This window comes from Leptonotus elevatus, chromosome 12, assembly GCF_054856555.1.
Source record: "Leptonotus elevatus isolate MCC_2025b chromosome 12, RoL_Lele_1.0, whole genome shotgun sequence".
Classification (NCBI taxonomy): Eukaryota; Metazoa; Chordata; class Actinopteri; order Syngnathiformes; family Syngnathidae; genus Leptonotus; species Leptonotus elevatus.
Window position 1 is genome coordinate 17,484,933 of NC_141250.1, and position 21,867 is coordinate 17,506,799.

The following is a 21,867-nucleotide window of genomic DNA, read 5'->3' on the forward strand; positions in this document are numbered from 1 at the left end:
GACTAAAACGAATGCCTTTTTTTTTGTTTGCTACAATTATAGCTTTATAGACGTACATTTTTGTTTAATTGGGTCTTTATTTTCCTTAACATTTTCTCCCCACATTTTAGTTTTAGTTATTTAGTTTTCGTTAACTGCAACAACCTTGAAAATGCTCCAAAAGCAATGTTTTTTTTAAAATAGGCTACAATAGATTTTAATAAATAAATAAATAAATAAATTATTCGTTCATTCCTTAGTTAGTTCCTATTTTGCTTTATGCGACAAAAGCGGAACTATCGTCACGCGTTGTAGTTCCATGTCGGTATGTTTTGATTGGTACAACCAAAAAGGAAGTTCTTGTTTACAGTAAAAATTATCATCTAACGGGAAAGTATCACCTTGCGGTTTATTCTATGAACAAGTTAGGACTTATAGTTGCACGCGATGAAACTTAAAGAGTTGGAAAGTTGTCTACAACAAGTGGATACATTTGAAAAGCCCAAAATTCTTCTGGAGCAATATCCAACCAGTGCACATATTGCTGGTGAGTAGACAACGTGCGCTCACTGGGGCTTTTGTTTACTTTTCTTGAAATGAATCAGATGTATTTTTTCCGCAGCGTGCATGCTTTACACGATACACAACACGTTTGATGACATTGAGGCTAAACTCGTGGCAGATCTGGGATGTGGCTGTGGAGTTCTCAGCATCGGCGCGGCGATGCTCGAAGCAGGGTGAGACTCACCACCTTTATGAATATTAATACTGAAATATCGTTGGGTAAGCATAATTGATATGTCTTCTAAAGGTTATGCGTTGGCTTCGACATTGACAACGACGCGCTAGACATTTTCAGAAGAAATGCGGATGAATTCGAGCTTTCCAACGTTGATTTGGTCCAGTGTGACTTGTGTTCACTGAATGCTGAAGATTATAACAGATTTGACACTGTCATCATGAATCCTCCGTTTGGAACAAAACACAACCAGGGTGAGGAAGCAATTCGCACATTTTCACACAATCAAAGCATCTTCGATTTGTGACTAAAGTGCAATGTTGACAATGCATGTTCCCTTTTTTATGAGTTGCCCATTAGAATGTTATATTATTAATTAGAGCCCCTTTTCCTTCAGGTATGGACATGAAGTTTTTACGAGCTGCTATAACAATGGCAAAGACAGCTGTGTATTCACTCCATAAAACATCAACACGTGAGGTACGTATAGCATTTAAGAGCCGTCTCTGTCCAAAATTAAGTTTTAGTTGTCACAATTCTACAGGCAATATTTTACAAAACATTTAACTTGTTACACTAAGTAGTTAAACATGTATCGAATAAGCCACACCTTGGTGAAAGTGATTAAAACACACACACATCACTGTACAGTGTACAATTACTGTGACTGTTTTCAAAGTTTCTTTGAACACTATTTATTGAGGCTGCTGGTAATTTATGTATTTATTGCTCATTAAATAAACTCTTGTAGGCAGTTTTTTTTTCTCCATTCATTCTGTTGGATAACTCTAGCCATCCCCACTAATTATTCATTTTTCAGGCAATAATTGAATAAACAAACAGCAAGTGTGTCTGACCAGTTTATGTTCTTTATCCCATTCTAGCACATACAAAAGAAGGCAAATGACTGGGGAGTGAAGATGGAAGTCATTGCAGGTAATATACAAGCGCGGCAGAACAGTTGAAATAAGTAGTTGACTTCCTTGTTTTTTTTCTTGGTAAACAGAACTGAGATACGACTTGCCAGCTTCTTATAAGTTTCACAAAAAGAAATCGGTGAGTTTAAATACTCTTCACACTCTTTTCCACTCTGAACAGGCACATTAAAACTGTTAAATTGTTATGCATGGCTTATTTGCAATTCCTAATGATAACAAAAATAGCAAAGCTTTGTTTAATAAAGTAGGGAATCTAAAATAAAGGAATAGTGGCAGATTTGTCACACAAGGTCGTCTTATAAAACCAACTCAAATGTTCTGTTGAAATTAAATTACAATCCGAGAGCAGAAAGTTATACATAATAAAAATCAAACTGTCTGAAGAGAAACACCATGAAAGGACTTGAAAGAAGAAAACTGACACCAAGCAAATTGTTCTCTAGGTCGACATTCAGGTGGACTTCCTACGCTTCTCCAAAACCTGAAGCTTTTGATTGGAATGGACTTGTTTTCCGTTGTATATAATAAATCTTTTGTCCAAAAGAAATGGTCGCAGTATGGCCTTTTTAAGATCCATTTTCAGTTTTGGCCACCTTTGCCGCAGGACCATCAGCTTCTTCAAGTTCTCTCTTCGGGGCAGCAGGCGCTAAACGGAAAGTAGAATAAATGATCGTTGTTGCAAAGTCTTATTTACAACAAATACCGTTTATGGCCCAAGACTTGAAGTATGTCAAATCATTAATTACCATCATCATCGTCGCTATCAAATTTCGTCTTCTTGCCCTGGTATTGAGTTCTGCCTTGATCTCTTCCCCCTCCTCTTCCTCTGCGACCTCCTCTTCCTCTGCCGCCGGACTTTCCCCTGCCTTTAAAATTTAAGACAGACACAATATTGCAATTAAAGCACTAGTAAGCAAGGATCTGTGTTTGATCAGCTGCTTTGACTGAAGTCGTTACCTCGTTCTTTACTGCGGCTGAGAGATTCCTGTTGCGCTTTAATAATCTTTTTCAGGACCTCTTTCTCCTCTTCTCCTTCAAGCAGCTTCCATGCAACAACATTCTTCTTGACTTTAAGCTCGCCGTCATTTGCCTTTTTGGCCTTCTCAAACGCTTCCTTTGCATTTCCGTCAAAGAGGAGGGTGCCCTTGTTGGGAGTCAAAACTTCTCTGATTAACCAAACGATTGACGACGCAACTTCCAAAAATACTTTTAGAAAATCGCCTGACTTACCTCTTTGGCCCCTCTTGTAAAATCAACCCACTTGATTCGTCCGTGCCCCGAGAAGACGTCATGAAAGTCCTCCCTGGAAACATCTGGCAGCTCTCCAGAGAAATTTAACAAGGCACCTGCGTATTCTTCCAGCAGCTGATCCTGCAAGCCAGTAACGAGTCGTTAGCTTGAGCAATCCTCCCAACAACTGAGCTTGTTTGACATCTTGAGGGATCGTACCACATTTTTCTCTTCCGTGTGTTTCTGTTGCTGATCTTTATCCCTGAGGGAAATTTTGTGAAGGGGCATGCTAGTTTAAAACTCTCTTTTTTTTCTTTTCTTTTTTTTATAAAACCTGGTGTGTACTCACTGTTTCACTTTTGCTTTTGTCTCTGCTTTGTGTTGTTTTCTCTCTCCTGCTTTCTTTGCATGGTAGGCTTCCCTGAAAGCACAAAAAGAACATTTAATTTTGTCGGTCCATGGCCTACTTTGGAACGATATAATAGTCAAGATTGCAGGATGCATTACCTTGATAACACAAGCATGTCATTGTCTTTGAATGATTTGATGTCGACACGTTCGAGGAACTGCTTGGATGACTCTTCTGTGTCAAAACAGACGAACACTGATCCCTGCCAACAAAACAGATCGAATTCACATCACGCATCGCTAAATTGCGTGACGTCACCCAACAATCAACTGGAAATGAACTTGAACTTTACCTTGAACTGCTTCTCCATATCTCTCCTCATTTGAATGTTTTCTACGTTGCCTTTTCCGTTCAACCACTCCTGGATCTCATCAAGGGAGGTTCCCAATGGAAATCCTTTCTGGAGGAACAAATGGGACAAATTATTGTGCATTGTAAAAGACTGGGATGACATGATGTCAACTAAATTTTATAATATATTTTTTGGGGGGTAGCACATTTTTAAGAATTTACCATGTAGACAGATTTGTGTTTGATAGCATCTTTGTACTCGTCGTTCACTTCGGGTAAAGGTTTTTCTGGGCACCTCCTGATTTTTGTCTTGTCCTCGCTGACTTCCAAAAGGCCGCTTGTTGATTTCTGGAGGGCGGAAATGATGACTTTGGCATCTGAGGTTAGGGATTTCAGTCTGTGAAGAGAATGTTAAGATTTCAACATGGCTGGACAAAAGCTACACACACACACACAGTAACAATTAAACACTTTTTTTAAGGAAAAAAAAACATAGCCTAAATATTACAAGAACCCTGGAAAAGAAATGCGAGTGAGCAACAAAGGCACAAACCTGTTAAATTTGAGCATTGTCTCCAAAGTGACCCAGCCATCGTCAAGCTGAAGTTGTTCTTTGAGAAATTTGTCTCTTAGAAGATTGTGATCCCCAAAGTAGTACTGCAGGCAGGAATGCAGTAAACATTAAAATGATAATAAAGAATGTTTATGACCTGAATACAGTACAAGCATACTGGTTATAAATGAATATCATTATAATAGATTACCTCGAGTTGTCGAGCCACTTTCACTTCAACTGGAGACATTTCTTCAGACATGACTGTTCTGTGTACAAAAGGCAAAGGGCACAAATGAATATGAAGTTTGGTCTTTTATTAAATACAAGCAAGCAAGGGATATAAACCAGTGGTTCGCAAACTGGGCTCCACAACATAATTTGCAATAAATTATGTTGATATATAAATATATATACCAGCACACCATTATAACAAACATACACATTTTTATTCTCTACCTCAGCTTTTAGCCTATTAAAACTCTGCTGTAAAAATTGTGACATCTCGTAAAGCCAACCTCCCCACCAACAAATACACAAATCACCACAGTAGATATGTAAACCCTAAATCTCAGAACTGTGAGGCAGAGAGAGTGCTAACCACTAGTCTACTATGCTGCCATATTGAATATATCCATCCACCTGCTTGCGCATATTCAAGGTCAGGTCACGAGACAAGTTAGAGAAGCCCAGACTCCACTTCCCTTTGCCTAAGCCGCTTCATCCAGCTCTTCCCGAGACATTTCAGGTCAACCAGAAGACTAACGTGTCTTCGGACTCCTCAAAGTGGTATCTCACCTGGAAGGCATCCTAACTAGATGCCCGAGCCACCTCATCTGGCTCCTCTCAAAGTGGAGGACCAATGGCTCTACTTTTGAGTTTCCCACCATACATATGGAATTTAATTGAATCAAATTTGCTTGAATTTATTGACATTAAACGGGTCATAAATATAAAGGGATGTGGTTTTATGGCAGTGAACATGATAATTACGGCGTGAATATTATAAAGTGTCCTGTAAGGCAGTGGTCCTCGGGGACCGGTATCCAGCCTGTTTTCCATGTCTCTGACAGCCAACACAGGTGGGAATCGTTATCAGGCTTCTCCAGAGCTTGCTAATTAGCTGATGATATGAATCACCTGTGTTGGCTGCGGGAGACATGGAAACCAGGTTGGATACCGGTCCCCGAGGACCAGGGTTGAGGACCACTGCTGTAAGGGAAACATGATCCAATCTGCAAATGTTTTACTAATTTCTTAATTTGTCAACATGGATAAACCTCAGCAGTCAATAAAATACTCCGAAAAGATAAGCATTTGTGGCTATCCATTAATAAGAAATACACAAAACTAAATCCAACACTAAACTACTCTTGGTGGAGTGAGGCTTTGCGTTCTTATTGCGTTTGTGCTGTAGCTGCTGCTAACATGCTAGCAAGCTATCATGTCGCAGTTGCACACCGGCCACACAGCTTGCTCCTCCATAGATAAATGGTCCCAATTAGAAAAATAATTTACGTTCACATTGATACCACAACGCGGGTTTATAATAAAATGAGTGTAGCTACGCAAATTTAGCACGCATTTAATCCGTTTAATTACGCGACTCCATTCTATCCACAGACAGCACGCTGCTTAAAACAGGCTAAAAACGGGCGTCGTGTTTAAATCAACAAAGAAAATCTTTCGGGAGAACCTTTCTAACAAAATACTAATATTTCATTTTACATTGAAGGGTTCTGCTGTACTTACGATACACTTGATACACGCCGGTGGAAGATGTAGTCGTTCAAACCAAATGATTTCACTTTGGCACCAGTTTGTACATGTGGGACTGCGTGTTACGGAAAGCCCGGAGGAACAAAAACGCAATAAATTCAGGAGGTAGAAATGATGTAATTGCCTCAAACTATCGCTGGGTGTCGCTGCCACACTAATGTCAGAGCCGTGACTACCGTCAGAGACTAATGTCGCTAATGTGATTTAGCGTGTGGCGGCTTCGGGTTTACACCGTTTCATGTTTCTTACCTTTCACTGGTGTTTTTTCCCCCTCTGAATTATTTGTGTAAATTATTAATAATGAACTGTGTTTTGCACATTTGTGCACTTCACGCTGAATGCACCAAATCCATGCAAATGTCCACAACACCATCAGTAACTTTGTAAAATAATAATTCATTCTTAAATTACAATATATATATATATATATATATATATATATATATATATATGTGTGTGTGTGTGTGTGTGTGTGTGTGCGTGCGTGCGTGCGTGCGTGTGTGTGTGTGTGTGTGTTATTTTTGGGTGAGAGTAGCTTAAACAATTGACACATTTATTTAAAATAAATTAATACATAGATTTCAATTAACCATTTTGAAGCAAATATTACAGGACTCTTGACAACGTAAATACTTCGTGGGCCAAATTAAGAATATAGGGGGTCCAATATGGCCATACTGAATTTTGCTCAGTCATGCTTTAAAATGTCCATGCACCTTTTTTATAATCTACAATCTCCTTTTCAACCAGTGTCAATCACCACAATATACAGTATAATACTCCACCAATTCATTCTTTACTATTATCCTTATTAGGTAACATGAGCCTATGCCCCCCTATCCCATCTTACTTTGGGTGAGGGGACCGTTACACCCTCAATTCAATATTCCAGATACAAATTAAATATTTATGGAAATTGAACAAATGTGGCAGGGAGAAATGTATAATTGTTACACTGAATAAATTATGAACCATTTGAGCATCCTGCTTTAACACCTTCAAGGAAGCAATCAAGCAATACATACATAAACTGTGTACAGCAGTGTAGTGATTAAATTATTCAAGTATAAACCTAATAGCACAATTCTAAGAAGAACAAATGCTTTGGTGTGAACAAATCGTCAATAGTTCCTCCACACGCACACACAATGGCTCAGTGCAGTGCAATTGGTTTTCCACAGGCCAATAGAAAAGCCCCAGGAAGGTCAACTGAGGTCATTGTTGTTCTGATAAATAAAGTCTATTTCTTTTGAATAAATGAATATCCAATACAGTGGTTGTTACGTGTCCCTTATAGAACAACACAAAGTGTCTCATATCATAATATATTATATGTTCGTTCAATTAATTTGGCACAAGATAACAATTCATATGAGCATGAAAAAGATTTTGACATTAAACACTATACACACAGACACACCCATGTGACCTCGACGGGCTCGGAAGCGTCCCGACAATCTCCCAAGTGTCCAGTTGCGGGTCGTACTTCTCAATGCTCTGCAGATAAGTCCCTTTGGAGTAGGAGTAGCCCCCCGTGACGTAGATGCAACCATTTATAACCGCAGCGCCGCACTCCATCCTCCTCTCCTTCATCACTGATATCGAGCTCCATTCTTCTCTCTGCGCGTCGTAGCAGTCTGCGATTGTCGTCTGTCCGCCCACCAGATAAAGTTTGTTCTCGAGCGACACAGAACATAGTCCGTACTCTGGGAAAAAAACGAGGGGTTTGAATTTAGAAAACACAATGTTCAAATAAATCTCCCATTTTTTGTCTTTTTTGAATGATACCTGGATGAGGGCTTATTGTGATAATGCTCCACTCGCTGATATCTGGCCTATAGACCTGGATTTTCTCATACGTGCAGCTCCCTCTGAATCCATAGTGGCCTCCGGTCACATAGATTTGATCTCCCATCACGCCAGCAGTGGCATTTCCTACACCTTTAAAAGAAAACAAAAGGAAACCATCACACCATTTAGTGGAAGGGGGGTGATGAAACATGACTCAGCAGAAATAACAATCCTCTCTCCTATTTTCCACATTTTTTTCAAGTTTGCAGCTGTGACTCAACAAACTTAGGGCAAGAGGCAAAGCGCACTCTGAATTGATTACTTGTCGATCACAAGCTTGACAGATAAGATGTGTCTATTCAGCACTGCAGCCATTGACTTGGCAGTGTTTTCAGAGGGACTTGCTTGGTACTTGGTCACATGTTCCCACCTTTACAAATGCAATGCAAGGCGTCATCTTACATGTCAGCATTACTAACGTTACCTATTTTAACACAGGTTTTTGTCACATTAAAGATGAACTCATTTGAGGGCAAATATCCAAATGCGTCAAAACTCAATGCTTAAAAAGCAAAGCCTACTAGTAGTGGCGTGAGCAGTTTCCTCCAAAAGTAGGCCTGTGCGCTATATTTGAGCCTTCAGCGTGATCACATTCTGACCTAACGTCTCCATGAAGTGCAATTAGCCTGTTAGCTAACATACAGTATGAACAGACAAACAAGCTCAGCTATTCACTTTTGTTATTTTTCTGTCATTGGTATTTAAGTCAAGATGGAGACAACATCATTAGCATCATAGCTACCACATTATTTGTGTGATTTACCTTGTTTCGCTCTCATGTTGTCCTTTTAATGACAATATTTGACATTGCACCAGGATTTAAGTGTCTACTTAACTACTAACGCAGGATGCCTACCACAATTGTATCTTACTGTGCCATGATTAAAAATGAAAACTTTTTTTTGTGTAGCGTTCGCACTTACAAAATAAAGATCGTGCTGTCAATTTAGCACAAGGCTTGTCGTGACAGTGAGCGCCCCACTCGAAAACCATCTGTCTTTGCCAAATAATGCAGCATTTATTGAGCTGCGCACTTGCAGGGAAACTTGCACGTGACATGTAAACAACACATATAGAGACCAGGATTTTCTTAAATGCACCTTGCTACGTTATAGGTCCGTCGCATTATTCACATTTTTTTATACCTTACAGGGTGGTGTCAGAAAGGTTCTAGGACTGATAGGTAAGTGTTGACATTGTTAACATTTTTACTGTTTTACTTTATATTTTAACCATTTTGAATTTAGTTATAACTGTGTAGATGTAGGTATAATTATGTTAACTCAGTATAGCTCAATGAATAGTATTGTCTATTGTATTCTTATCTGTCTCTCTCGCCTGAGAAGAGAAGGGCAACAAGTTTCTTTTTTATATTATCTAAAAGGGAGTATAGCCTAGTACCGGTCTCAGTCGGTCGAAGAGAGTCCAAGGACAGGCTGATGTATTATTGTTTATTTCTAATCTGATTTATACCTATGGGAACTTGCTAATGGGAGGAGAGAGGGATTTTCTTGTATTCACTGATTTTCAATAAATGTACTGTGTGCTGGAGGAGGAGACACACTTTTGAACAGAACACTGCTTGGGTGACTTCATTTGTGTGATCAGAAGCTTCTGTTATAATGATACCTTTGCAAAGGGACTTCTTCACCAGAATCTCACCATTCAGTTAATTGAACACGTAATACCAAATACCAATACCAAACATTGTCTACTCTAACATAAGGTAAGAATTTCATTGCACATGGCACGCATCGTTTGCTACTGTTTCAGAGATGGAGAGATTATTTGAGTGAGTACTTTAACTTTGACCAAAGTTGTTTTGTACACAACTTTATTGTACTTTTACTCAATTCCAGAATGTCAGTACTTTTATCCCCATCCTTGCCGTCCATATGATAACAAGCACATGAATGCACACCTTGGATCATTCTTGCTCCAGGGAACCATTTCTTCTTTAGTGGATCATAACACTCTGTTTCCTGCTCCGGAGCGCCCCCTCTGTAGCCTCCGATGGCGTAAATACAGCCATGCAAAGCAACAGAACAATGGTAGTATCTGGCTGTGATCATGGGGCAACCCTCCGTCCACTCGTCATAATCGCAGTTATAAATAAAAACCGTGTCAAGGGCTTCGACTGTGTTGGTCCTGTAGCCTCCTGTCACGTGGATATCTGCCCCGAGTAAAGCGACGCTGTAGCTCTCTCTCGCATGGTCCGGCATGTCTTTTCCTCGCAGCCACGTGTCGCTCGTAGGCTCCCATATGTGAACTTCACAAAGAGGGTGCCAGTAGTATCCGCCGATAACGTACAAGCTTGTTTTTCCATCCGTGCTCATCACTTTACTTTTGGGCCTTGAAGCCTGCATGATTATTGATTTCAATCTCTCAACGCTACCCGCTAAGCACTGCCCGTGCAGGTCTAACGTGGCCTTGAAGTCACCCTCCAGGTCCAGATGGATTGACTGCAGAAGGTCCGCAGCATGTTGGATACGGTTCCCCAAGTCGTGGATCACCCATTTGGCCACCGCGTCGATCAGCGGCTCATCCCTCGGCGCGCTGAGCTTCTTAGTAGCCAGTAGAGTCCGAATCTGATTGGGATCCAGCTGGAGGAACTCCTCCTGCTGGATCAGCTCCGCGAACCTGCTCAGGATCACCCTCCTGGCCTCGCGCTCCAGACGAAGACACAGGTGGAGTTGAGCGAAGGCATGCATGCCCAGGCAGTTGTCCACATCCAGGAGGCGAACGAGGAAGCCCTCGCACGCTCGTTTGACCGAGATGAACTGCAGCAGGTCGGCGGCCTCCAGCAAACTCTGCACATTCCTCTCCGTGATGCTCACTTGAGCCGTGTAAACGTAGTCCACCAGAAGCGCCAGAACCTCGCGGTCCACCCCGGCCAGCTTGATGACACTGTTGGACCTTTCCTTCATATCGGCCGTGAACATGGCCTGGAAATAGGAGCTCCTGGCGGACAGCAGCGCCTTGTGGCAACGGAACACCTGGACCGAGTCATCGGCACATTGCAGGGTGACGTCGGTAAACAGTCCATTGAGGTAGAAGTGCCTGAGAGCGTCCAGGAGCTCGGCCGGATGGTCCGGGTCGCAGAACTCGTAGGTGTAGACCTCATTCTGCTGGTGAGACATTGTATCTGTAATAACAGGCGACAATGTCCATGAAGTGATAACACCAAAACTCATCTATCCACTTTAGTACACAACTTTTTAATGAAGATATACAATTTTACCCTTATGAATTTATCAATCTAAACTCACTGTTTCCTTCAAACATTGATATTTAAATTACAACTGAATGTGCGAGATTCGAACTCGGAACCTTCAGGACAGTCCGCCATACTGCCAACCTAAATACTCTCCAATTACATATATTATTCACAGCATTGTCCCTTGTATTTAATAATAAAAATCCCACACTCACCTTTCTTTTGTCCATGAATGCACGATAACTGTCTTCTCTGGTTAATCCTCTCCATAAACACAAAAAAAAAAAAAACACAAGAGGGCTCAATTTAGAGCAGGCAGGGACGTCACAGCCGGGTGCTTCTGTCCTATTTTGGTGATTGTGTGCAATGCAACAGCGGCCATCCCCCCACGACCCACCCACCTCTCTTCTTCTCCTTGCTGCACGCCCTTGAGAAAAGACAGTAAGAGGAACCCCGACCCCACTCGCACCGCTATGTGCTCTCTTTCTCTCTCACCTCCTAAATATAACCTCCGCGGTCCCGTGACCACGTTGCGCATTAGCGGCCATACAAAAAAAAAAAACAGCCAAGTCTTTCCCTGGAATACAAATCGTATACAAATGAGCGAGCGCGAGCCCCCCCTTTAGAAACCAAGTTCCCACTCGTGTTTTTCTGTCGTTCTCGTCGTTGCCATGGTGTTTTGAATGTGATTCCACTGTGGCCAAGGTTTGACCTAATCCCATGCAGATTAACGTGACCGGTAGGCTACATGAGGCTGCTACTTTCCGAATATAGCGGTATAAAAAAATATTATTTCAGAAATGTCCAACACTTGGTGAAATGTTTTTATTTTATTTTTTTTAAATAAATGTATTATGGTTTTATCATAAATATTACACTTATAAAATATATAACATTTCAATTTTAAATGAATCAATGGTACAGTATTTTTCTTCGTTCCGGCCATTTCATTAAGTACACCAGCAGAATCAAGAAGAAAAAAAAAGTTTTTGCTTTATAAATATTTTGAATGAAATTGTCAGTTATTTAGTCACTCCTCCGTTTACGCGACGTCTCCACGTTACGAAGGTGCGTAACGACGTAACACGCGGCACGCTCATTTATCGCCGTTACCGTTTTCAGTTTGACTGCCTCATGTTCATCGTCTTGAAATGTGTTTCATACTAATGGGCATATTTGTTGTAGCTGTAACTTTTATGCTCTGTTCCAGTTTACGAACACAATTGTTTGAATCGCCGCGTATAAACTGATCTATACGTCGTAAACTGAGGACCCACTAGCTGTATTATTTTTGCTCTTAATTTTTGATAGATTTTTCTCAGCTAAATATCCAAATGTTTAGAAACAGTCCTATACAGTGCAGTTTAGGCAGTTGCATCTCGATATTGTCTGATGAGTTGCATTACAATTAATTTATATCTACTTTCATAACATTAGTACCTGATTTATGTTTTTCATATTTTCAGCAAATGCTAACCTCTCACATACAGTATATAAATATATCCAAGCACCTCATTCAAAAATATATTCAAATATTTCTTCTTTGTGCATCAAAACAACTGCACATCTTGTAAGCATGTAGAATGATCAAAAATAATTCAACAAAAGCAGCCCAAGAAGCACATTTTTCATCAGTTTTACTGACAAAACAGTGAAAAACATCCTAACACTGGAATGTAGGTTTCAGCTGACTCTGGAAATGTTAGTTATGAATGCTAAGGCAAAGATGGATCAGTAAGACACAAATGCAGTCCTGCTTCTTCAAGCTCTGAGCTGAGCCGCCTCTTGAACCAACGGCTTCAAGGCACAGAGGTCTCGCAGCAGAGAAGACACCCCCACGCAGTACCAGCTATCACCGGAGCGCTCGGCGGGAGCACTGAAAGACTCGATTTGTACTCCCTCTGTGGCGAGCAGGCCTAAAAAGGAAGAACATTGGTGTGAAATTAGAAAGGAGAAATAAATCAACACAAACACTAAAATTAAGCCCTTTGACGCCATCACTTTTAAGGCCAAACTGAAACTGACATCCATCTATTTTCTATGGTATGTGTTCTAAACGTGGTAACCACTAGGACACTGTGCTGCCCACTCAATCTAACATTTAATGGAATTCAAAGTAATTTGTCGCGTCTCTCAGTAGACACTCCATTTTTTTTTTAATCCGGCCCAATTTAGATAATCAAGAGTCCTGTAATATTTGTTGCCTTAGTGTTAATTAAAACATTATTATGGATCTTGTTATTGAACCATTGGTTTAATAGGATTCAATAAATCAAACATACAAGTAAAATATATCATTTTACACATTAGTTGTTAATCTATTTGATGTACTGTAATTATAATTTAACCATAAATAAATAACAAATATTTCAGTTTTATATTGTGCAATTCAATTAATGATAGATAATACTTCATTCTCATTTTATCAACGAACTAAATTTTAAAATGTTAAATGTATATGTAAAATTATTAATTCTACTTGTATTTATTATCTTTTTTTTTTTTAAATATTACCCAAATATGCAGAGTTAATGAATTTTTAAAACGTTAATACATTTAATTTAACTAATTGTTGAGAGAATGTCTAGATGAATGCAATACTGTAAATATATTATTAAAAATGTATATAAAATGATTTAATGGCAGAAAATACTTCATTTTCATTCTTTTTACGATTAAATTAAAATGAACCAATTAATGGATAAAATATTTTTCTTTAATTATAATGCCATGTAAAATGGTTGATTTTATTAACATACCTTACTTTATTCATTGCAATAAGTTAATTATTCAATTAGGTTAATGACATTTAAAAAGCCAATAACTACATTTACTATTAACCAACTTTATGGAAAAGGGCTAAATGAATGAAACACTAACTATATATATATATATATATATATATATATATATATATATATATATATATACACACATATATTTTAAAGGAAATTTGAATGAATATCAAAAATACTTTCACTATATGTAAATTATAATTGGCCAATTATTTAATAAAACTAATTTTTTTATTTTAGTATCCAAATTAACTATTTTACATGTAATATTTTATGTGGGGTTTTTTTATACTCCCATTTACAAATGACCTGCCCATTTTTTATTAAATAAAATCAAACATGGCCGATGAGCCCAAAAGTTGACCAACTCTCAACTCGACTGATTCCTCACCAGCCACCGATGCGAGCATCTGAGGACTCGCAGAAGCCTTGAAGAACAGCAGATTCCCAGTGAGCGACACGGGCTGTCGGAACACGCTACCGCTCAGCTCCAGCAGTACCGGTCTGCCACCTTGAACCGTGCCGGTGGCTTTGTAGCTGCAGCCGTCGGCCGTGATCTCCACCGTGCACGCGCCGGGCGAAGCCTCGTTCGACACGCTGTGGCTTTGGTTTACCTGAGGAAGCAGGTAAGAGCCGCACTTCACACAATTCAATGTCATTCATTGTCGTCGGGGATGTTTTGTACGAGTTCAAAGTCGAACCGTGATTTTAGATTCCTTAGCTAGACTCAGCACATTGATCAAGTTTGGGCAAGAGGCGGATTTGCCGTTAAGCAGGCCGACCAGCACAGCGGCCGTCATGTAACTGGCTGATGACTTCATGCTGTCTCCTGGTTGTTGAAAAAAAGAAGGGGGGGGAAAAAAAAAAACAGTAAAGTTGGTTAACAAAGCTTCATCAGTTACTATTGGAGACTAAATGTAGTGCACGTTTCCCACCAGCAGAGGGTGTACAATCCTAGTTTCACATCTGCTCACAAGCAAAACCAAGAATGTAGTATTCACCTTCAGAAGTGATTTGTACATGGCTCAGCGGATTCTTCGACACGCTACATGACTGCAGCACAGCTCCAATGGCCTCTCCGAGTTTGATCAACGGGTGAGAGTCCGGGGAGAAAGTGCTCGCCAAAACCTGTGCGTTTACCTGTGTAGGGAAAAAACGATTAGTTAAAGATTTTTTGAGCCCACATTATCCCCAAGTCTGGAATAAAAAAATATATTTTCCCTCTAATTGTTAACCAAGATATGCAAATTCCCCACAAAAAAGTTATTAGGATTTTGAAAACGATTGAGTCGAGTCAGGGAGTCCAAAGTGGTGTTCACGTTTCATAATTGGATAAGCAAATGTCACAAGAGAACATCACTGACTATGTGTAAACTTTTACGATCCGTCTACCACGCGACTCAACCACTTAGATTTAGAATTTCACACATCTGTGTGTCATGTGTGGAGATGATTTGGTCCTCTCCACAAATAAACAACGTGGAACTTACTGCTCCCACCAGCTTGCTGCCCTTCACCATGTCCACGATCTGCAGGGCGATGTCCTGGCCGCATCGCGCCTGCGCCTCCTTGGTGCTGGCGCCCAGATGCGGACAGCAGATCACGTTAGGATGGTTGACCAGCGAGCGGTCCTGCGGGGGCTCCTGCGGCACAAACAAGACGTCCTTGATTGCATTTCTATCATCATAAGATAGAAATGGAATATGCCAATGAGCTCAATACTGTATACTGTCCAGGAAACATAATTAAATTAGCTCTACTCGTAATCAGGACATAATGTAGATAATTATTCACATGGATTAGAATATTTTTAATATGAATAATCTTGCCTCCACAAAGACGTCAAGGCCAGCTCCTCCACACTGTCCGGACTCCAGAGCTCGGAAGAGGGCAGCTTCGTCGATGATGCCGCCGCGTGCGCAGTTCACCACTTTTACGCCTCTTTTGCATTTGGCAAAGGTCTCATCATTGAGTAGACCTTGGGGAGGGAAGGAACAGCAAAAATTAGAACAGAAGAACAATTCGTTGGTGCTTTCATATTTAAAGACATCATGAATTTAGAGATTTGTTTCTAAATACATTATTGAAGAGTACTACGAGATTAAGAACTCACTGAATTTTTGGGATATGATGTTAAAATAGCTTTTCACCATTTCAGCTTTCCTTTTGGCCGTGGCGAAAACAGCGCCCAGTGACGCATTTGGGTGTCCCTCATCTCTCATGAAATAAGAACGTGAGCACCTTAGTTTGCATTATATATGTGTCACAATTGCGAGTCACCCATTTCTATTGCTACAGCGTGCGATTAGCTAGCTAGCTATGCCTTCACCCCAAAAACACATCTTCCCCGGATGCCACAATTTACAGAACACCGCAGTATCACTATTTAAATTCCCAAACGAGGAAGTGACGCCATGGACGAGAGTGACACCCGTCCGTGGGCCGAAAGGAGCCCCGGAAGCCTGTTAGCTCTCGAGCTAGCTTGTGGCTAGGCTAGCGCCTCTTATTATAGTGCGAAAAGCCCCACGGGGACCCACAGTGGCCTGTTAGCTCTCGAGCTAGCTTGTGGCTAGGCTAGCGCCTCTTATTATAGTGCAAAAAGCCCCACGAGGACCCATAGTGACCTGTTAGCTCTCGAGCTAGCGCCTCTTATTATAGTGCGAAAAGCCCCACGAGGACCCATAGTGGGATACTTACAGCCTCCCCAAAGCGTTTTGAGAGAGATTTTAAAGCCTCATTTTATATACCTAGATTTTTTTTGTCAAATGTACAAATCATTTATTTCCACTTTACAAGGACTGTGAAAATTAGCGAGTCACCTATTATCACTAAGTTGGCTACACAACAAGAAAACTACAGTACTCTCTCTTAATGTGCGATACATTATATAATCAAGAAAATTCTGGTATCATCATCATAGTTCTTCGTAAATGCATGCTGTATTTTTCTGTGCATTTGGCATTTCATCCACATTCATTGCTTTATATTACATATTTAAAAATATTTAAGTAAAAATAACTTTTTGCTCACTATTTTGAGGAACAGGGGCATCACAATGCCAAGACATCGGATTGGCTGATCTATCTTTTAAATGCGAGTATAGCATCAAAAATAAGCATCAGAAAGAAGGTAAATAAATACTATTATATCAATAGTAGTGTGTATTAAACCTAAATTAAAATTTTGGTAATTCTTCCACACTTTTGTAAAACCGCTTGTTGCTAGGCAAAGTCTAAGATTCAACCCTAACTGCCCCATGGCCATGAAAATTATGTAAGACACACCCACTAGGATATTTGAATATCAAACTAGGGACTGATTTTTATGTCATCTGCTGGATCTGGCAACTTGTCTTAGGTGAGACTCACCAACAGTGGAGGGCATTAATGGAGTGTGGACCGTGATGTAGTCACACAGAGGCCAAAGCTGCTCCAGGGACATCTGCTCCACCCCCCAGCCGGCCGACACTTCAACTGGAGTGATTGGATCGTAGCCGATCGTCTAACAAAATAAACACCACAAAAAAAAATCGGCATACCTTTGCACTTTATTTGATTATCACAGGAGTACGAATAGAATGGTGACATGTGACAAGCTGACCGACCTTCATGCCAAACGCCTGCATTCTGTTGGCCACCTCTTTTCCTATTCTTCCAAGTCCAACTATTCCGAGCACTTTGCCGTACAGCTCAGCACCCATGAACTGCAACATTTGAAAATTCGACAATGACCCAGCTGAGTGAATCAAAAGCGCCACAGAATCAGAACGCCGCGTCTCATTATTGACGGCCGACTGGACAATGGAGCCGGCCATGCGACCGTAATCTGTCGCTGCGGTTGAAAAGAATCAGCTGTGCAGCCTCCCGCTCACCTTTTTGCGGTCCCAATTGCCGGCTCGCATGGACATTGCAGCTTGAGGCACATTTCTGCAAGTGGACACACAGGAGACAGTTTTAAAAAACAATTAGATGTGCTTGATCATTCGCAAATGAGCGAAAAACTTTAAAAAGTTAAAGAGCATACACAATATAACTCAATAAATTTTTTAAAATGTATTTTAAATAAATAAAAACGTTTTTAATAAAATCGTACTGAAACCTAATAAATAGTATGTAAAGAAACAAGCAGGTTTTATAAAGCATAATTACTGTATTTTGGGAGAAATTGAAAACTACAACAACAACCAGTGTTGTATATGTGTCTTTAAGGGGTGTGGCCTAGTGAGTGACATCAGGAACTTGACGGCTAAGTCTGCGTGCGAGCATCCAGGCATGAGTTGCTTAATACAGCAGCTCCTTGCCAGTGTTCTTGTTTAGTAATTGTGTGTTTAACTGTTCCATTCAATAATAATAATAATAATTTAAAAAAAAATCAATGACTCAAGGTACCACTATACTACAGGACTTGATAATTGTATTTTTTTTATTAGATTTTTTTTTTTTACTGTATCGGAGTAATTTTAAGTTGTAATAACAGTGATCACCAATAGATGGCAGAGATTGCTTGAAAACACCTCCAACCTCAAAATTGTATTCACCCACTAGAGATGGAGAGGTCAAGCCACTGGCGGCCATCTTACGTTGCCACTTGCTAAGCGCCTCTACCTTGACTACATTGATTTCTCTGAGGCGTGTTCTCGTTATTATTTTCTGTCTCTATGGTAAAAAATGCCACTTGTGTGGCATTTGGTTGTACCAATTAGCCTGGGAGAAGCGCTACATGTACAGTTCATTGATAAGAATGAAATGTAAAATGTTCTCTTATTAGGTTTATTTTAGAGTCCTTCTCAAAGATTCATCTGTCAATTAAATTAAAGCATATTAGGACAAAATTCACCGTGGAATGTAAACTCAACCTCTGTCAGCCACCATTCACCATAATGAGATCATATTCTTTGATTGGTCGATAAAAATAGTGAAGATTGTTCTTTGAGAGGCTCATCTCGCCATGAGACTGACAACACTGTTTTCAGCAAAAAGAATAAAAGTTGTCAGTAACAGTGGCAACGCAAGATGGCTATTGATACTCCTGTCATATACAAGCCCGTGACCAAAACAGGTCAAGAAAATGGTGTCTTTTAGGTCAAATAGAAATCCGATAAACGGTATGCTCACTGAAACCTCCTCTCCCCATCATATAAAAGTGATCTACATACCTTGAAAGGCTCATCAGGAGGGCGCACGTCAGCTCAGCCGCACTGATGGTGTTGCCGCTCGGCGTGCTGCACCACACGTTTGACATCTGTTTAGCTCGCAACGCTGACAACCCAACAACAAATTTGGCCCAATCACGTTACGCTTACTTCATGACTATGACGCCCATTTTGGTGGCGGCGTCAACGTCCACATTGTCCACGCCGGTTCCGGCTCTCCCGATGATTTTAAGATTGCCGGCGGCGTTGATGACGTCAGCCGTCACCTTGGTAGCGGATCTCACTACCAGGCCGTCGTAGTCCTGAAAAGGCATATCATGATGTTGCACGCATGGCTGGTTGATCAACTTAGGTAAACACACAAAACCGGTATGAGCCACTTAGCCCACACAGTTTTAAGTGTGAAGTGGCTGCTTGTGTTTACACCTCCATCTTTTCACAGCTGAACGGCCGTCTGTTTTTCACTGGGCCTTATTAACTCATTCACTGCCATTGACGGCTATAGACGTCAAAAAATTTATTTGAACTATTTCTATTAGTTTAAAAAAAAATCCCACTTTTGTTAACAAAAGTATGAAAACATAGTTTTATTTTTTGTATTAGAACAGATATAAAATTTGTGATCAATCGTGAGTTAACTAGTGAAGTCATGCGATTAATTACGTTTAAAAATTGTAATCGCCCGACGCCCCTAATTTTAATAAATAATATTTTCTTAAACAAAAACAAAAAACATTATTAAAAATGAAAATGATTTTTTTTTTTTTTTTTTTATAAAGAAAAGATTATTAAAAATTAGGGGCAAATTTGTAATCGTAATTAATCGCATGACTTCACTAGTTAACTCACGATTAATCACAAATTTCATATCTGTTCTAAATGTACCCCAAAAAAATATTCAAAAAAATTCTAGGTTTTCATACTCTTGTTAACAAAAATGGGGAAAAAAATGTTAAACTCATAAAAAATAGTTCAAATGAATTTTTGACATCTATAGCTGTCAATGGCAGTGAAGGAGTTAACAGACACCACGCTTGAACTTTAATTTAAAAACGAAATATTATAGGAAATTGACTTTTTTAATGGCTTGTATACAAACAAAGTCATACTTTATTTGTTGAATATGAATAAAGCAGCAAATTCAGCTTGTTTTTATCCATCTCAGGGGGGCGGCCATTTTGCCTCTTGCTGTCGACTGAAAATTACATCACAATTGCTCAGGCTCAGGTAACGACCAATCACGGCTCAGCTTGTGAATGTGATGCCATTATCAGTCGACAACAAGTGTCAAAATGGCCGCCCATAGAGATGGATAAAAACAGGTGGATTTTGTTGCTTAGGTCATATTCCACAAACACAATATTCATCAGTGTTGCGTTTAGACTAGAGGAGGAGCATACAACATATTTTATTTTTGGGTTGACATCCCGTTAAAGAAAATGGCACTGACTACAATGAAAGAGAATGTAAAAAAATATGAGTTTTTAATGTATGCCTTTTAGAGGCGGGGCCTAGTGAGTGACATCAGCGGCTTAGCCACTTAGTTCAGCCTTGAGTTGTGGCCTGCAACGGCTCCTTCTGTCCCAATCAAAAGCTAAAAAAGTGCCCCAACGACTGTGGCTCTCCTTGCCCGTATAATGCGAGGGCATTACAATATCTTAATTGCTCGATTGCTTTTCACTTCTTCCAAGTGGCGGCTGTTCTGAAGCTAGTTTGAACCTCAAATTTTGCTTGACTGATTTTAATGCCATAATATTCGTGTAATATTTTCAACATTGGCGCTACGTCAGAATACCAACAAACCTAATTAGAAAATTGATTACTTGTTGAATAATCAATATATCATTGCACCACTAATAATAAATCTGATATTGCTTCTTGTTATACAGATTCAATTTATTGCTTGTGTTTGTTAAAAACATACATGGGAAGAGGACTTTGAAAAAAATTCATTGCAATTGAAATATTGACGAGAAATCAGAATTAGATTATTATTTTCGGGATCATTCAGCCCCGTTTTCAGTCTGTTCTTTTTTTTTTTGGTGTGTGCTTCAATTAAAGGAGTTGAAATTGAAACAGCACTACACTTGCATTTTCACAAGAATATGTACTTTTACCACGTTGCTCTGATTTTAATAGAATAAGTGGAATTAAGTTGAATCAGCTGTAGGGTGCAGCCTTACACTGCATAAGAATGGCTCCAGACTGCTGCTGTAGTCAAAAAGGAAATATTTTTATGTGAGTGCGAGTCACGTGCACAATTTATGCCAGGCGAAACAGCTCTACTCGAAAGTTATGGGCTGAATTGCATCATCTTGTCAGCGTGGGGCGGTGCTTACCAAAATCACACTACACACAATAAATGCAAACTCGTCTACAGCTGAAACGGTGTCATCGTGAAAAAAATATACATCAGTGTAGAAGTTGCAAATGAAATGCATTTTGAATGCATTTCCCTCTCAAGCATACGTTTAACGAGGACACGATTTACAAGAGGCTGTTGCGCAATGCGTGGCATTCCTACCTTGATCTCAGCGATCAATTCCTCCTTCTTCATGTTGTGCTTCTCCGTTACTCGGATGCCATTTTCTTCCAGGATGCTCTTGCAGCGAGGGTCCACGCTTTCGCTGATCAGAACGCTCATAATGGAGATGGGGGCCATCTTGGTAGGGTTTTGTGTGATTGTATAAAGAAGGTGTCCCGTGCAGAAAAAGGGTTGCTGATGAATGGCAACTAGTTCTGGAGAGAAGGAGTGCTTGCTGCAAGACGGCTTCGGCGACCAGTGATGAGGCTACGGGAAGTTGCTCGTGCTCGTTGCTTTTGAATGGCCGGGCGGCTGTGGAAGACGGCCCCCTTTTTTGGGGGAAAACACGCCCCCTATCGTGCGTCTCTCACCGGCGGGACCAGCTAACTGATGATATCTGCACATTGGCA

General features: G+C 40.2%; 4 protein-coding genes across 5 annotated transcripts; 1 reads left to right on the forward strand and 3 right to left on the reverse strand.

Annotated features, from left to right (window-relative positions):
- Nucleotides 1-272: 272 nt before the first annotated feature.
- mettl5 (methyltransferase 5, N6-adenosine) lies at nucleotides 273-3,197 on the forward strand. Its single transcript, XM_086090469.1, has 7 exons — nucleotides 273-526; nucleotides 602-716; nucleotides 791-972; nucleotides 1,116-1,198; nucleotides 1,603-1,654; nucleotides 1,725-1,774; nucleotides 2,100-3,197. The coding sequence occupies exons 1-7, from the start codon at nucleotides 427-429 to the stop codon at nucleotides 2,139-2,141; spliced, it is 624 nt and encodes a 207-aa protein (XP_085946595.1). The 5' UTR covers nucleotides 273-426; the 3' UTR covers nucleotides 2,142-3,197.
- On the reverse strand, nucleotides 1,566-6,015 carry ssb (small RNA binding exonuclease protection factor La). The gene is made up of 12 exons (XM_086090468.1): nucleotides 5,892-6,015; nucleotides 4,351-4,408; nucleotides 4,140-4,243; nucleotides 3,809-3,983; nucleotides 3,588-3,695; nucleotides 3,394-3,497; nucleotides 3,236-3,307; nucleotides 3,106-3,148; nucleotides 2,887-3,027; nucleotides 2,614-2,800; nucleotides 2,403-2,522; nucleotides 1,566-2,302 (listed from the first exon to the last, which is right to left on the reverse strand). The coding sequence occupies exons 2-12, from the start codon at nucleotides 4,399-4,401 to the stop codon at nucleotides 2,223-2,225; spliced, it is 1,185 nt and encodes a 394-aa protein (XP_085946594.1). The 5' UTR covers nucleotides 4,402-4,408; nucleotides 5,892-6,015; the 3' UTR covers nucleotides 1,566-2,222.
- A 677-nt stretch (nucleotides 6,016-6,692) lies between these two features.
- Nucleotides 6,693-11,368, reverse strand: klhl23 (kelch-like family member 23). 2 transcript variants are annotated; one of them, XM_086090466.1, is made up of 4 exons: nucleotides 11,202-11,368; nucleotides 9,691-10,914; nucleotides 7,707-7,859; nucleotides 6,693-7,624 (listed from the first exon to the last, which is right to left on the reverse strand). In XM_086090466.1, exons 1-4 carry the CDS (start codon nucleotides 11,254-11,256, stop codon nucleotides 7,314-7,316), a joined length of 1,743 nt encoding a protein of 580 aa, XP_085946592.1. In that variant the 5' UTR covers nucleotides 11,257-11,368; the 3' UTR covers nucleotides 6,693-7,313. The 2 variants fall into 2 exon arrangements, with proteins under 2 accessions (XP_085946592.1, XP_085946593.1); XM_086090467.1 differs by having other exon boundaries at nucleotides 9,691-10,894; nucleotides 11,202-11,356.
- Nucleotides 11,369-12,606: 1,238 nt separating this feature from the next.
- Nucleotides 12,607-21,772, reverse strand: phgdh (phosphoglycerate dehydrogenase). The gene is made up of 12 exons (XM_086090400.1): nucleotides 21,458-21,772; nucleotides 19,084-19,235; nucleotides 18,937-19,002; nucleotides 17,653-17,707; nucleotides 17,386-17,484; nucleotides 17,150-17,282; nucleotides 15,611-15,759; nucleotides 15,272-15,424; nucleotides 14,783-14,921; nucleotides 14,483-14,610; nucleotides 14,173-14,395; nucleotides 12,607-12,902 (listed from the first exon to the last, which is right to left on the reverse strand). The coding sequence occupies exons 1-12, from the start codon at nucleotides 21,593-21,595 to the stop codon at nucleotides 12,748-12,750; spliced, it is 1,590 nt and encodes a 529-aa protein (XP_085946526.1). The 5' UTR covers nucleotides 21,596-21,772; the 3' UTR covers nucleotides 12,607-12,747.
- Between the last annotated feature and the right edge of the window lie 95 nt (nucleotides 21,773-21,867).